This window comes from Mirounga angustirostris, unplaced genomic scaffold (assembly GCF_029215605.1).
Source record: "Mirounga angustirostris isolate CCGP_5_RB_7025 unplaced genomic scaffold, mMirAng1.0.hap1 SCAF_9, whole genome shotgun sequence".
In the NCBI taxonomy this organism is placed as follows: Eukaryota; Metazoa; Chordata; class Mammalia; order Carnivora; family Phocidae; genus Mirounga; species Mirounga angustirostris.
The window spans coordinates 141001286-141014236 of record NW_026991717.1 but is presented as its reverse complement, the minus strand read 5'-3'; the positions used below and the strand labels follow the sequence as shown (position 1 = coordinate 141014236).

The following is a 12951-nucleotide window of genomic DNA, read 5'->3' as shown; positions in this document are numbered from 1 at the left end:
TCCCGGCCTCTGCCCACGCCGCTGGCGGGCCCCAGCGACGCCCGGGTCGGTACCTTGCGGACCCCCTTGTAGATATAAAAGTAGAGCTCCCGGCCCACATTGAAGCAGAGGCGGTCGCCGTTGCCAGACTGGTCGTTGAGGTTTACGAAGGAGACGCGGACGGGGTTGGATCCCTGCGAGTTGAAGGGCACCCGGTTGGGCCGGCTGTACTCCGAGTGCGGCAGCAGCTTGTACAGACCTTCCCGAGTGGTGAATTGGGTCTTAATCTCGTTCATCTCCTTCCCTCCTCCCTCCGTCGCCATCTTGGAAAGCAGCGTTCATCCTGCCCTAAGTGCCCGGATCACGCCCACCGCGCAGGCGCCGTCCCGGGCTCTTGTTCTCTCCCCCCTCCCCCGCCTCTTCCTCCTGGCCCCTCCCACTCGCGAGTCGGCCCCGCGGAGGCCGGCCGAGGGGCAGGGGCGGGCTTGTTTACGGCCCGACTGCGCAGGCGTGCTCACCTGGCGCGCTCCGCGCGGCTGGGCGTCCGCATGCCCCTCCCCCTGGCGCGGCCTCGGGGCCGCCCCCTGGCCGGACAGGTGGGCAAGGCACCGGCCGGGGGTCGGGCTGGCTGTGCCGCCTCCGCCTCCCCGCCACCCCCGGGGCCGAGCCGGAAAGCCGAAGCCACGGCAGGCCTGTGGTCGGGAGCGCAGAGGTGAACTCGAGCGGCCTCCTCAAGTGCCTCGGCCCCGCCCTGAGGGGCCCCGGGACCCCGGGGAGCGGAGGGAGAGGGCAGCCCCCCCCCCGTGCAGGGTCCGCACGTGGGGTGCCGAGAGCCGAGCCCCGGAGCCCCGGCGTTCTGCCTTCGGGAGGACGCGGGGCGCCCCGAGGCTGGGGGAGCCCCTCCCGCAGGCCCGCCCCGGGCCACCTGCGCGACCGTCGGGGAGCCCCGCAGCGCCTCCCGGAGCCGGTTTCCGAGAAGGTACCGAGGGGCCTCAGTTTCCCGCTTCGCGGCGGTTCTTTAGGCGGGGCCGGGGGAGAGCGCGCGGTGCGTGTGGACCCACAGCGCGTGTCTTTGGAAGTCGGCGCTCTGGACGCCTGTCGGCGGAGAACATTGGCCAACGTGGAGCAAAGTAGGTTGTGTTGGCACTTCTGTTTCTTAAGTTTGTCTTCAAGTGTTCAGAGAAGAGGGGAAGCGTCGGGTCAGGCAGTGGCTTTCGGAACCAGGGACCCAATCGAAGCCGGCGTCACTGGTCTTGCGCAATAGCTTGACGAGTAGAGGCCATTGATTAAAAAGAAAAAGGCTGAGTAGGATCTGCGAGATCACTAGGCAGAGTTGTGTGCGTTCACTGCTAGATCTAGATACGGAAGGACAGGCACTATTTTATACCTGGGTTTTTGACTAGAATAAGAACGTTTCTAAAGCGACAGAAACTTTCTGGGGGAATTCCGGGGGGAGGGGGGAGCCAACATTTGTTACACCAAGAATTAACTATTTCCTTAAATTCAAATCATAGCTGGAGGGTCGCAAAATTAGTAGATGGAGCTAAGTTCTACAGTAGAGGAGGCTGAATCACAAACATCTTATTACAAAGCAAGTAGGTACTGCCAATGATGTAATAATAATGCATCTGACACCAACAGCTTGTATACTTTGTTCATGGTGGCAAAAAAAAACAAAAACAAAAAACAGAGCAAGATCCTACTTATTAGACACCTAAATAGCTGAATTTTTTGGTTGTAATTGTTTTGATGTTATCTCCTTTCTCCAAAAGTCAAATAGATATCAAAGTCTTTTAAAATGCCAGGATGTGTCCTGTGGTCGCCACGGGTATCCCAATTTTCTCTGTGTTATTTTACAATGAAAATATGTATTTATAATGATCACCTTGAGGGATAGTGACATCCTGAATCCTCTAAAAATAATCCAGCTGTGTTCCCTGGTTATCAAGGGGGAATAAAGCGTAATACTTTCTGGAGAAAAGGAAAAAAAAAAGCTCGGCAAGCAAAAATGAAGACAAAAAATTTTACTAGCCTTCAATTAACCACAATTAACCTCAATTAATAATACCTGTATGCCTCAGGCTTTCTTTTTATTTATTTATTTATTTTTTTAATTCTTATGTTAATCCCCATACATTACATCATTAGTTCTAGATGAAGTGTTCCATGATTCATTGTTTGTGCATAACACCCAGTGCTCCATGCAGAATGTGCCCTCCTCAATACCCACCACCAGGCTAACCCATCCTCCCAACCCCCTCCCCTCTAGAACCCTCAGTTTGTTTTTCAGAGTCCATCGTCTCTCATGGTTCGTCCACCCCTCCGATTTCCCCCGCTTCATTCTTCCCCTCCCGCTACCTTTTCTTCTTCTTTTTTTTTCCTTAACATATATTGCATTATTTGTTTCAGAGGTACAGATCTGAGATTCAACAGTCTTGCACAATTCACAGCGCTTACCAGAGCACATATGCCTCAGGCTTTCTATTAAGGTTTTATTCTATATAAATTCAACATATTTATTATCACAATAATAATAGGCTGTCCCCTTTATCCCATTCAGAGCCTTTGAATAATCTCTATTCTTAGTATGTTTTTCTCTTGTAGTTCCCCCCCACACACACACTCGAGGATTCAATAAATAATACCCCAAATTTATATAACAGGGACTGACCTAAATGCAGTTCATTTCTAATTGTCACTGTCACGCCAGGCATTTCTGAGTGGACTGCCGTCCCACAGCCATCCATCTCCAAACCTGCTTAGTTCCCTTTTCTTTTCCATTTTCTCGGACTTGAATCATTATATAATGGCGGCTTTGTGGATGATTTCCTTGATTTTAGTTTTTCTCTCAACTTTCCTCCTGTAAACAACTACCAAATTTTATTTTCTTAAAACAATGCCTTAGAGGGGCACCTGGGTGGCTCAGTCGGTTAAGCATCTTCCTTCAGCTCAGGTCATGATCCCAGGGTCCTGGGATCCAGCCCTGTCTTGGGGAGCCTGCTTCCCCCTCTCCCTCTGCCGGCTGCTCCCCCTGCTTGTGCTTTCGCTGACGCTCTCTCTTTCTCTCTGTCACTCTGTCAAATAAATAAATAAAATCTTAAAAACAACAACAATGCCTTAGACATTACATTCTCTTATCCAAAGACTTGCAATAACCATACTGTTTAAGTCACATCAAGCAATTCACAGCCTATTCTTACTTACTACGTAAATCCCTCATTACAGTCAAACTGTTCTGCTGGCACCCTTATCTCCTTAGAAAGCCCTTCATCTCCTTTCCTCTTCATACTCTGTTCTTTAAGAACTAGCTAAGTCTCATCTTCATCAAGCCTTTCCAAGCCTAAAAACCATACTTGAAACCAAGGATTCTCTATTCAGTATTCATGGCTGGCTCCAGGGAGTGTTTGAACTCCTAGTAGTATTAAACTTCTGTGTACATGTTCATTGTATCACTGGAGTGTGTAGCTTTCATCAGATTTTCAAGAGTCAGACACCCAACCAGCTGAGCCATCCAGGCACCCCCACACGCACAAAAAATTTTTTTTAATTAGCTCTCTAAGCTTCTGTGGCACTTCTCTGAGCTTTCATTTGTCATGTGTAATATCCTAAAACAGTATCTTCTTTTGGTACTTGTCAGCACGTGCTAATTATCTTATATTGATCTTTTAGTGTATATATGCTGACTTTCAACCAGATTGTGAGCACATTCTAGGATACGAGGAACCTTGTTAAATTTGTTTGTATTCTCAAATATTTATGTGATGCCCACGTGTGCCACTCTGTCCTAGCCTTTGGGATGCATCAGTAAACAAAAATCCCTCACTCAGTTTATATTCTTGCAAGGAGAAGACCAGATAAACAATAAACACAAGTTAGTAAATTGTCTAGTGATTGTGCTAGGAAAAAGTAGTAGAGTGAGTAAGGGGGATTGGGAGTGCTATGGGTAGTTTGCAGTTTATGATAAGGTGGTCAAGATAAGGCTCATTGAGAGTGACATTTCAGCAAAGACTTGAAAAAGGTGAGGGAGCAGGCCATGGGAAGATCTGAGGAAAGCCATGCAGAACTCCCAAAGCAGGAGTGTACCTAGCATGTTGAAAAAATAGCAAGACCGGAGCACCTGGGTGGCTCAGTCTGTTGAGCGTCTGACTTCAGCTTAGGTCATGATCTCGGAGTTCTGGGATCCAGCCCTGAGTCAGGCTCCCTGCTGAGCAGGGGAGTCTCCTTCTCCCTGTGCCCCCCACTCCCTGTTTGTGTTCCCTCTCTCTCTTTCTCAAATAAAATCTTTAGGAAAAAAAAGATTGGTTTATTTATTTGAGAGAGAGAGAGAGAAGATGCACATGTGCACGCAGGCATGCTCCCACAGTGACTTTATTAAAAGAAACAGGTGGGGCCCCTGGGTGGCTCAGTCGGTTAAGTGTCTGACTCTTGATTTTGGCTCAGGTCATGATCTCAGGGTTGTGAAGTTGAGCCCTGTCTGGTTCTGCAGTAGGCTTGGAGCCTGCTTAAGATTCTCTCTCTTTCTCTCCTGCCCTTCCCCCACCTTAAAAAATAAATAAAATTTAAAAATAGAAAGAAATAGGTATACACAGGGACACCTGGGTAGCTTAGTCGGTAAGTGTCTGCTTTCGGCTCAGGTCTTGATCCCAGGGTCCTAGGAGCAAGTCCTGCAATGGGCTCCTTGCTCAGCAGGGAGCCTGCTTCTCCCTCTGCCTGCCACTTCCCCTGCTTGTGCGCTCTCTTTCTTTCTCTCTCTCTCTTTGACAAATAAATAAAATCTTAAAAAAAAAAATAGGCATACTCAGGTAGGTGTCTTTAGGAACCACATTTAAAAACCTTTACTGACCGGGCACCTGGGTGGCTCAGTTGGTTAAGCGACTGCCTTCGGCTCAGGTCATGATCCTGGAGTCCCAGGATCGAGTCCTGCATCAGGCTCCCTGCTCGGCAGGGAGTCTGCTTCTCCCTCTGACCCTCCCCCCTCTCATGTGCTCTCTCTCATTCTCTCTCTCTCAAATAAATAAATAAAATCTTAAAAAAAAAAAAAAAAAACACCTTTACTGACCAATCTCCCCAATTTTTCTTGTTGGTTGAGCGTATTCTATTATTACATTATTGACTCGGTACTTCCTTATAAGACCATTATGGGACTTGAAAACAAATTTGGAAAGCATCACATAACATAGTGTCCTTAATATAGCACGCCTACCTTCTGTCTCAGATTTGCAGAATGGTAGAACTGACACACAATCAGGATTACTAAATTATGACATGTTTTTATTTATTTATTTGTCAGAGAGAGAGAGCACAAGCAGGGGGAACAGCAGGCAGAGGGAGAAGCAGGCTCCCCGCTGAGCAAGGAGCCCAATGCGGGACTTGATCCCAGGACCCTGAGATCATGACCTGAGCCAAAGGCAGCCGCTTAACCTACTGAGCCACCCAGGTGTCCCTATGACATGTTTTTAGATACAAATTGATCTTGTACAAAGTATCTTATTCTTTCTTTAATAACCATTATAAAGTGAATACAATGCTTAGTATTTCACACATATCTAGAAATGTAACTTCTTTTTTTTTAAAGTGCTTTTTAAAGATCTTTTAAAGTCTGTCAATCAGCACATTTTGTCGGAGCCTACTATGTGGGCATTATGCTCAGTACTTATACAGGCTCTCATTTTCATGCATAACCTTATAAAGTAGGTGCCATTATTCCCTTCTTATAAGCATGAAAACTAAGAGAATCATGAAATGACTTGTCCAAGTTACTACCTTAGAGCTAGGTATTAGCAGAAATAAAATTTAAATTCAGGTCTCCAAAGAGAAACCTCTTGGAGTAAAATAATCACTCATTTTTAAACTACACATTACTAAAAGGGGAAGAATTGCAATTCAAGTGAAGCAAACATTTTTTTTTAATTCGAAGTTTTTTGTTTAACTCAAAACTAGAAAAAACAACCCACAGAATGGGAGAAAATACTTGCAAATCATATCTGATAAGGTATGTATCTGATAAGTATGTAGAATACATAGAACCCCTACAATTCAAAAAGCAAATAACCTAATTTTTTTTTTAATTTTTTTTTTTTTTTTTAAGGATTTTATTTATTTGACAGAGAGAGAGACAGTGAGAGAGGGAACACAAGCAGGGGGAGCTGGAGAGGGAGAAGCAGGCTTCCCGCTGAGCAGGGAGCCCGATGCGGGGCTCGATCCCAGGACCCTGGGATCATGACCTGAGCTGAAGGCAGAAGCTTAACGACTGAGCCACCCAGGCGCCCCAACCTAATTTTAAAATGGATGAAGGATCTGAATAGACATGTCCCCAAAGTTCTACAAATGGCCAATAAGCACAGGAAAAGATGCTCAACATCACTGTCATCAGAGAATTACAAATAAAAACCAGTCAGATCCCACTTTGCACTCACTAGGATGGTTATGATCAAAAAGACACATAATAGTAAATGGTGAGTATGTGGAGAAATTCAAACCCTCCTGTACTTCTGGTAGGAATGTAAAAACAGTGTAGGCACCTTAGAAATTAATCTGACATTCCTCAAAAGTTTGAAGTTACCATATGACCCAGCAATTCCACTCTTCAGGCATATACCCAAGAGAAATGAAAACACATCCACACAAAAACTTGCACATGAGTATTCATTGAAGCATTAGTCATCATAGCCAAAAAATAGAAACAAACCAAATGTCCATTAACTGATGACTGGATAAACAAAATGTGGTCTATCCACACAATTGATTATTATTCAGCCGTAAGGAGGAATAAAATACCGATGTGTGCTGTAACATGGATAAACCTTGAAAACCTACGCCAAGTGAAAGAAGGCAGACGTGCATCGCGTAATTCCATTTATATGAAATGTCAAGAGCAGGCAGATCTATTGAGACAAAATGGGTTAATGGTTGCCTAGAGGAGGGAAGGTGAGGGAGAAGGAGTGACTTAATGGGTATGGGGTTTCTTTTTGGGGTGATGAAAATATTCTAATATTGATTGAGGTGATAGTTGCACAATTCTGAATATACTAAAACCACTGATTTATACACTTTAAATGGGTGAATTGTATGTGCTCTTAAATGAAATCCAGAGCAAACTGCACAGTGTCCAATTTATTTTTCAAATAGCTACTAAATTATTAGGAATAAGTACTTATTAGATTGGACATCTAATAAACAGAACTGTTATGGGTCTGAGATTCTACAAAGTTTGGAGTCTCTGCCATAGGGCATGAACGTTCCTCTATTTCTAAGTTATACCTGCATTTTTATTTATTTTTATTTTTTATTTTTTTTAAAGGTTTTATTTATTTATTTTGACAGAGAGAGACACAGCGAGAGAGGGAACACAAGCAGGGGGAGTGGGAGAGGGAGAAGCAGGCTTCCCGCGGAGCAGGGAGACCGATGCGGGGCTCGATCCCAGGACCCCGGGATCATGACCTGAGCCGAAGGCAGACGCTTAACGACTGAGCCACCCAGGCGCCCCTATACCTGCATTTTTAAAGATTTTATTTATTTGAAAGAGAGAGTGAGTGAGAGAGAGCACGAACAGTGGGCAGAGGGAGAGGGAGAAGCAGACTCCCCTGCTGAGTAGGGAGCCAGACTCGGGGCTCAATCCCAGGACCCTGGGATCATGACCTGAGCTGAAGGCAGAGGCTTAATCGACAGCCACCCAGGCGCCCCTATAACTGTATTTTCATCTCTATCTGAATCTTCTTATTCTTCTAGGATCAAAGGAAGAGGTGTCTCTTCATTTCAAAACTAATTTCTCCACCGTGTTCTTGTAATAAGTTCCTCTTACCTCGTCTAGGATAATATACTCCAGCAGTGTCTTACCTTGTCTCCTGAGTAAGCTCTCAAGCTACCACCGCCTCCTTCCGTGCAGCATAAACTATTACCTTAGCAAGAGCAGTAACAGCAAAGAGGGACTGGGGGTGAGGGGTCAGTTCTGCCTGAATGTTTGGCAGTGGTGCTGGCAGTCAGATCCCACTTTGCACAACAGAATGTCAACAGAATGGCTCTCTTTCTCTAATTAAAAACAAAACACCTCTACCTATGGCCCATCTCCAGTCCCAGCCTTAAAAGATCCACAGCTGTGTCCCATCCCCTCATATAAATACAGCTGCATGTGTCCTGTTTTGTCTTCGACTCTAGGGATAAGACAGAAATGTGGGTTCCATACCACAGTAACGAAAGAAGAAATATAGAAAGAAAACGAAGGACTCATTTGTCACAAGGCTGTGATATTCTGTCGCTCACAGGCACAGAACCAGTTGAATTATTACTTAGAGTATTCTTAGAACTGAACCCAAATTAGGACATTACTTCTTGTAGCTAGAACTTGCAGAGCTTTGTTTTTCACTGTTAAGCTCCTCCAGTCAGAGGCTCAATAACAGCCTTTCCAGGCAGCCCAATAAACATTGTGGATTTTATCTCTTTAGAGATTAGAGCAAGGGCATTCAAGCTTAATAATCTCAATTATAGTTTCTGGTTTCTTCTATCTGAGAACCTTAAACAGGAAAGAGAGTAAAGGGGATTGAACAAAAAGAGCTGGTATGCTCCGTGTAAAGAAAAAATTAACATGCTGCTGCTTATACACGATCAGACACACTTCTCAGTCACTCCCTGGAGAGCTTTCGTGGACATTTGGGACTGTTGAGAAGTGACCAGTAAAACTGAGTGATTTCTAACCACAGGCTTCAGTGAAGTAGCAGTTGGGAGCCTGTGACAGGAAGGAACATGTGTTTGTTAACTTCAAATTCCATTTTAAGAGTTGCTGTTTGAAAAAGTAAAAACACAATTTATGATATTAAAAAGATCTAGCCTAGGATGGGGTAGGGAGTATTCTCTGAAAGATTATCTTAAAAGGAGAATGTTTCTGTTAGGAACCCAGCTAGACCAAGTTTACTGAGAGGAGGAGCCAGTCTTTTTACTCTTTGGAATTGAAAGAATCCCCTACTAGATCATGCAGCACGTAGTAAATGTTCAACACATACTGAATTGAATTTCTGGTTTTCTCCTTTTCCTTCTTGCTGATACCTTTGTGGGGGTTTTTTCTTTCTCTTCCCGGTGTTTCTATTTCTCCATGCTCCCTTAGCGATACCACCTGTAGCTCCTCAGACCTGTCCCACCTGGGCTTCTGTGCCTTTGCACAAGCTAGATTCCCTCTCACCTGTGTTCATCGGACGGGCTGGACTGCTGCCTCATCCCTCAAACCTTACCTGCCACATCACCTCTGCCTAGTCTTCCCTCAGATTCCAGCTGAAAGGCTGCTTTCTCACAGAGGCTCTGCCTGACACCCCACATCTAGGTTATGTCACCTTATTACCCTCTCAGCATCTGTATTTCCTCTGTGGGCCTTGTCACGACTTCTAATAACATACACAAAGTATCTTCACATATATTTATGTATTTACTTGAGTTACATCCACCTCTACCAGTAGACTACAAGCTCGCTGAGGACAGGGATCCTCTCTTGTTCATCCTTTTGCTTCTAGGTTGGGGGCTGGCAATCAGTAGGTGCTCTGTATCTGCCAAATGAATGTCCCACCTCCTTTAAGAAACATTCTCTAACTTTTACTACTTCATGTTAATACTTAACTTTATTATGACGTTTATTACATTGCTGTCTCCTCTCACTAGATTGCTAGCTACATATGATTGCAGTTCACATACTTGAAAACATGCTTGTTCATGCTTGCTTTTCTCCTACCTTAACCTGAGGTTAAGCTTTGCTTTAGGGCTATATCACTGTATTTTCAAATAGTTCTGCTTCTAGCCTTTTTTTGGTGGGTGTGGTAGAGGGTGGTTCAGCCCCTTGTTTATTTTATGCATTTGACTTTCAAGTAATTACCTATTTGGCATGCCCATTTTTCAGTCACTGCCTTAGCCCCAGCTCGGTCCACTTTCCTCTCCCCCCCCCAAAAAAAAAAACCCAAAACATATCCTTGGAGAACACTCTTTCTTTAGGGTCGCATTTCAATTTTTAGTAAGATAGAATATTGAATTTGCTGGGGAGAATTTTGTGTAAGAATTAACTGGATATTCATTGCAGTTCTCGATCTGCCTGTTGGGATAAGAAAAGATTATAAAAGGTGACTGGTGCTCAGGACTGTTTTGCGGATTGAATATGTACCCAAAAAAGAGCATTGGACTTAAGGTCAAAAGATGTGTCATGAATTCTACTCAAGATTCCATTATTTAATATTGTGCTAGAAGTGCTAGCTAGTACAGTACGAAAAAGTTCAAAATGAAGTTATCATAATTTATATAGGACTATATGTGGGGAAACCTAAGGGGATCAACTGAAAAAGTCTTAAGACAGTGTAATAGGGCAACAGGTCATAAAATCAGTATTCAAACTTTCATGTGAAAATAGTAATTTAAATAAAACAAAAGGAAATATCACTCCTATCACTCACAATAGCAAAATTAAAAAGAGGAATAAACTCATAGTTGTTTGTACCTATCACACAGGGAAGTGGGGGCCTTTAATCTCATTGACCACAGAGTGGGTGGTGCCCCCTGGGGTTGAGCTGCACAATGTCTCTGAATATACTTAGAAAGTTTTCAAAAACTACTTGAAGAATACTATAAAACTCTGTAAAGAAACTAAAATAATTAAATGAAATACCTTGTTTTGGGGTAAGAAGACACAACACTGTGAAAATGCCAGTCTTTTTTTCAAGTTTTTATATAAATTCTAGTTAGTTAACATATAGTGTAATACTGGTTTCAGGAATAAAATTCAGTGATTTATCAATTACATACAACACCCAGTACTCATCACAACAAGTGCCCTCCTTAATACCCATCCCCCATCTAGCCCATCCCCCGCCCACCTACCCCAGCAGCCCTGTTTGTTCTCTGTCATTAAGAGTCTCTTATGGGGCACCTGGGTGGCTCAGTCAGTTAAGCCTCTGCCTTTGGCTCAGGTCATGATCCCAGGGTCCTGGGATCAAGCCCTGCATCAGGCTCCCTGCTCGGCGGGGAGCCTGCTTCTCCCTCTCCCTCTGCCTGCCGCTCCCCCTGCTTGTGCTCTCTCTCTGACAATTGAATAAATAAAATCTTAAAAAAAAAAAAAAGAGGGGCACCTGGGTGGCTCAGCCGTTAAGTGTCTGCCTTCGGCTCAGGTCATGATCACAGGGTCCTGGGATCAAGCCCTGCATCAGGCTCCCCGCTCCCCCGCTCCGTGGGAAGCCTGCTTTTCCCTCTCCCACTCCCCCTGCTTGTGTTCCCTCTCTCGCTGTCTCTCTGTCAAATAAATAAAATCTTAAAAAAAAAAAAAAAAAAAACCTCTTATGGTTTGCCTCCCTCTTTTTCTTTTTCTCTTCCTTTATATTCATCTGGTTTGTTTCTTAAATTCCACATATGAGTGGAATCATATGGTATTTGTCTTTCTCTGACTTGTTTTGCTTAGCATAACACTCTCTAGCTCCATCCATGTTACTGCAAATGGCAAGATTTCATTCTTTATTATGACTGAATAATCTTGTGTATATACACACACACACACACATCTTTATAATCTTTTGTGTGTGTGTGTGTGTGTATACACACCTCATCTTCTTTATCCATTCATCTTTCCATATTTTAGTTATTGTGGACATTGCTGCTATAAACATCAGGGTGCATGTATCCCTTCGAATCAGTATTTTTGTATCCTTTGGGTAAATACCTAGTAGTGTAGTTGCTGGATCATAGGGTAGTTGTATTTTTAACTTTTTGAGGAACCTCCACTATTTTCCAGAGTGGCTGCACCAGCTTGCATTCCCACCAACAGTGTAGGAGGGTTCCCCTTTCTCTGCATCCCCGCCAACATCTGTCGTTTCCTGACTTGTTAATTTTAGCCATTCTGACCGGTGTGAGATGGTATTTCATTGTGGGTTTGATTTGTATTTCTCTGATGATGAGTGACGTTGAGCATCTTTCATGTGTCTATTAGCCATCTGTATGTCTTCTTTGGAAAAATGTCTTCTACCAGTTTCTTGACTGGATTATTTGGTTTTTGGGTGATGAGTTTGATAAGTTCTTTATAGATTTTGGATTCTAACCCTTTATCAGATATGTCATTTGCAAATACCTTCTCCCATTCTTTAGGCCGCCTTTTCATTTTGTTGATGGATTACTGTGCAGAAGCTCAGGTCATGATCCCGGAGTAGCTGTGCAGAAGCTTTTTATCCTGATGAGGACCCAATAGTTCATTTTTGCTTTTGTTTCCTTTACCTTTGAAGATGTGCCTAGTAAGATGTTGCTGTGGCCAAGGTCACAGAGGTTGCTGCCTGTGTTCTCCTCTAGGATTTTAATGGATTCACACTTAGGTCTTAACCCGTTTTGAATTTATTTTTGTGTGTGGTGTAAGAAAGTGGTCCAGTTTCATTCTTCTGCATGTTGCTGTCGAGTTTTCCCGACACCCTTTGTTGAAGAGACTCTTTTTTCCGTTGGATATTCCTTCCTGCTTTATCGAAGATGAGTTGACCGTAGAGGTTGTGGGAAAATGCCAGGTCTTTCTGAATTAATGTATAAATTGAATGCAATCCAAATCTAAACAGAATTTTCTTTAGAACTTGTCAAAATTATTCTAAATTTCATTTGGCAGAATAAAATATTTGAGAATCATGGGAAATTCTGAAAAAAAGAAAAGTAATGTTTGCCTCCCAAATATTAATATGTATTATAAAGCCTCCTTAATTAAAACATCAATGCACTATAATAAAGAATTAGACCACAGTAAAAATGGACATATGGTAAAGATGGCAGGATTAATTTAATAAAAGGTATTGCAACAACCAACTATCCATTTATAATAAAATAAATACGGGTTCCTACTTCTCATTCCAAAATAAACTCCAGATGGATCAAAGATTTAAATAGAAAAATTAACCATAAGAATTAAAAAAACTACTTGAATAAATATATTCGTGATCTTGAAATAGGGAAGACTTTTCTAAACATAGCACTAAACAAATAAGC

General features: G+C 43.3%; 1 protein-coding gene and 1 long non-coding RNA gene across 13 annotated transcripts in view; one reads left to right on the top strand and one right to left on the bottom strand.

Annotated features, from left to right (window-relative positions):
- Positions 1–434, bottom strand: part of WDR20 (WD repeat domain 20) — a 61833-nt gene extending 61399 nt beyond the window's left edge. For 2 of the 12 annotated variants that reach the window (XM_064571599.1, XM_054513887.2), the window contains exon 1: positions 54–434. In XM_064571599.1, coding sequence (XP_064427669.1) covers positions 54–302 — 249 coding nt within the window. In that variant the 5' untranslated portion in view covers positions 303–434. The remainder of the gene's footprint in view (positions 1–53) is intronic. The other 10 variants (XM_064571594.1, XM_045901547.3, XM_045901545.3 and 7 more) reach the window with 8 other exon arrangements.
- A 21-nt stretch (positions 435–455) lies between these two features.
- Positions 456–12951, top strand: part of LOC135361649 (uncharacterized) — a 30408-nt gene continuing 17912 nt past the window's right edge. The window contains exon 1 of the long non-coding RNA XR_010405338.1: positions 456–1109. This is a non-coding gene — a long non-coding RNA (uncharacterized LOC135361649). The remainder of the gene's footprint in view (positions 1110–12951) is intronic.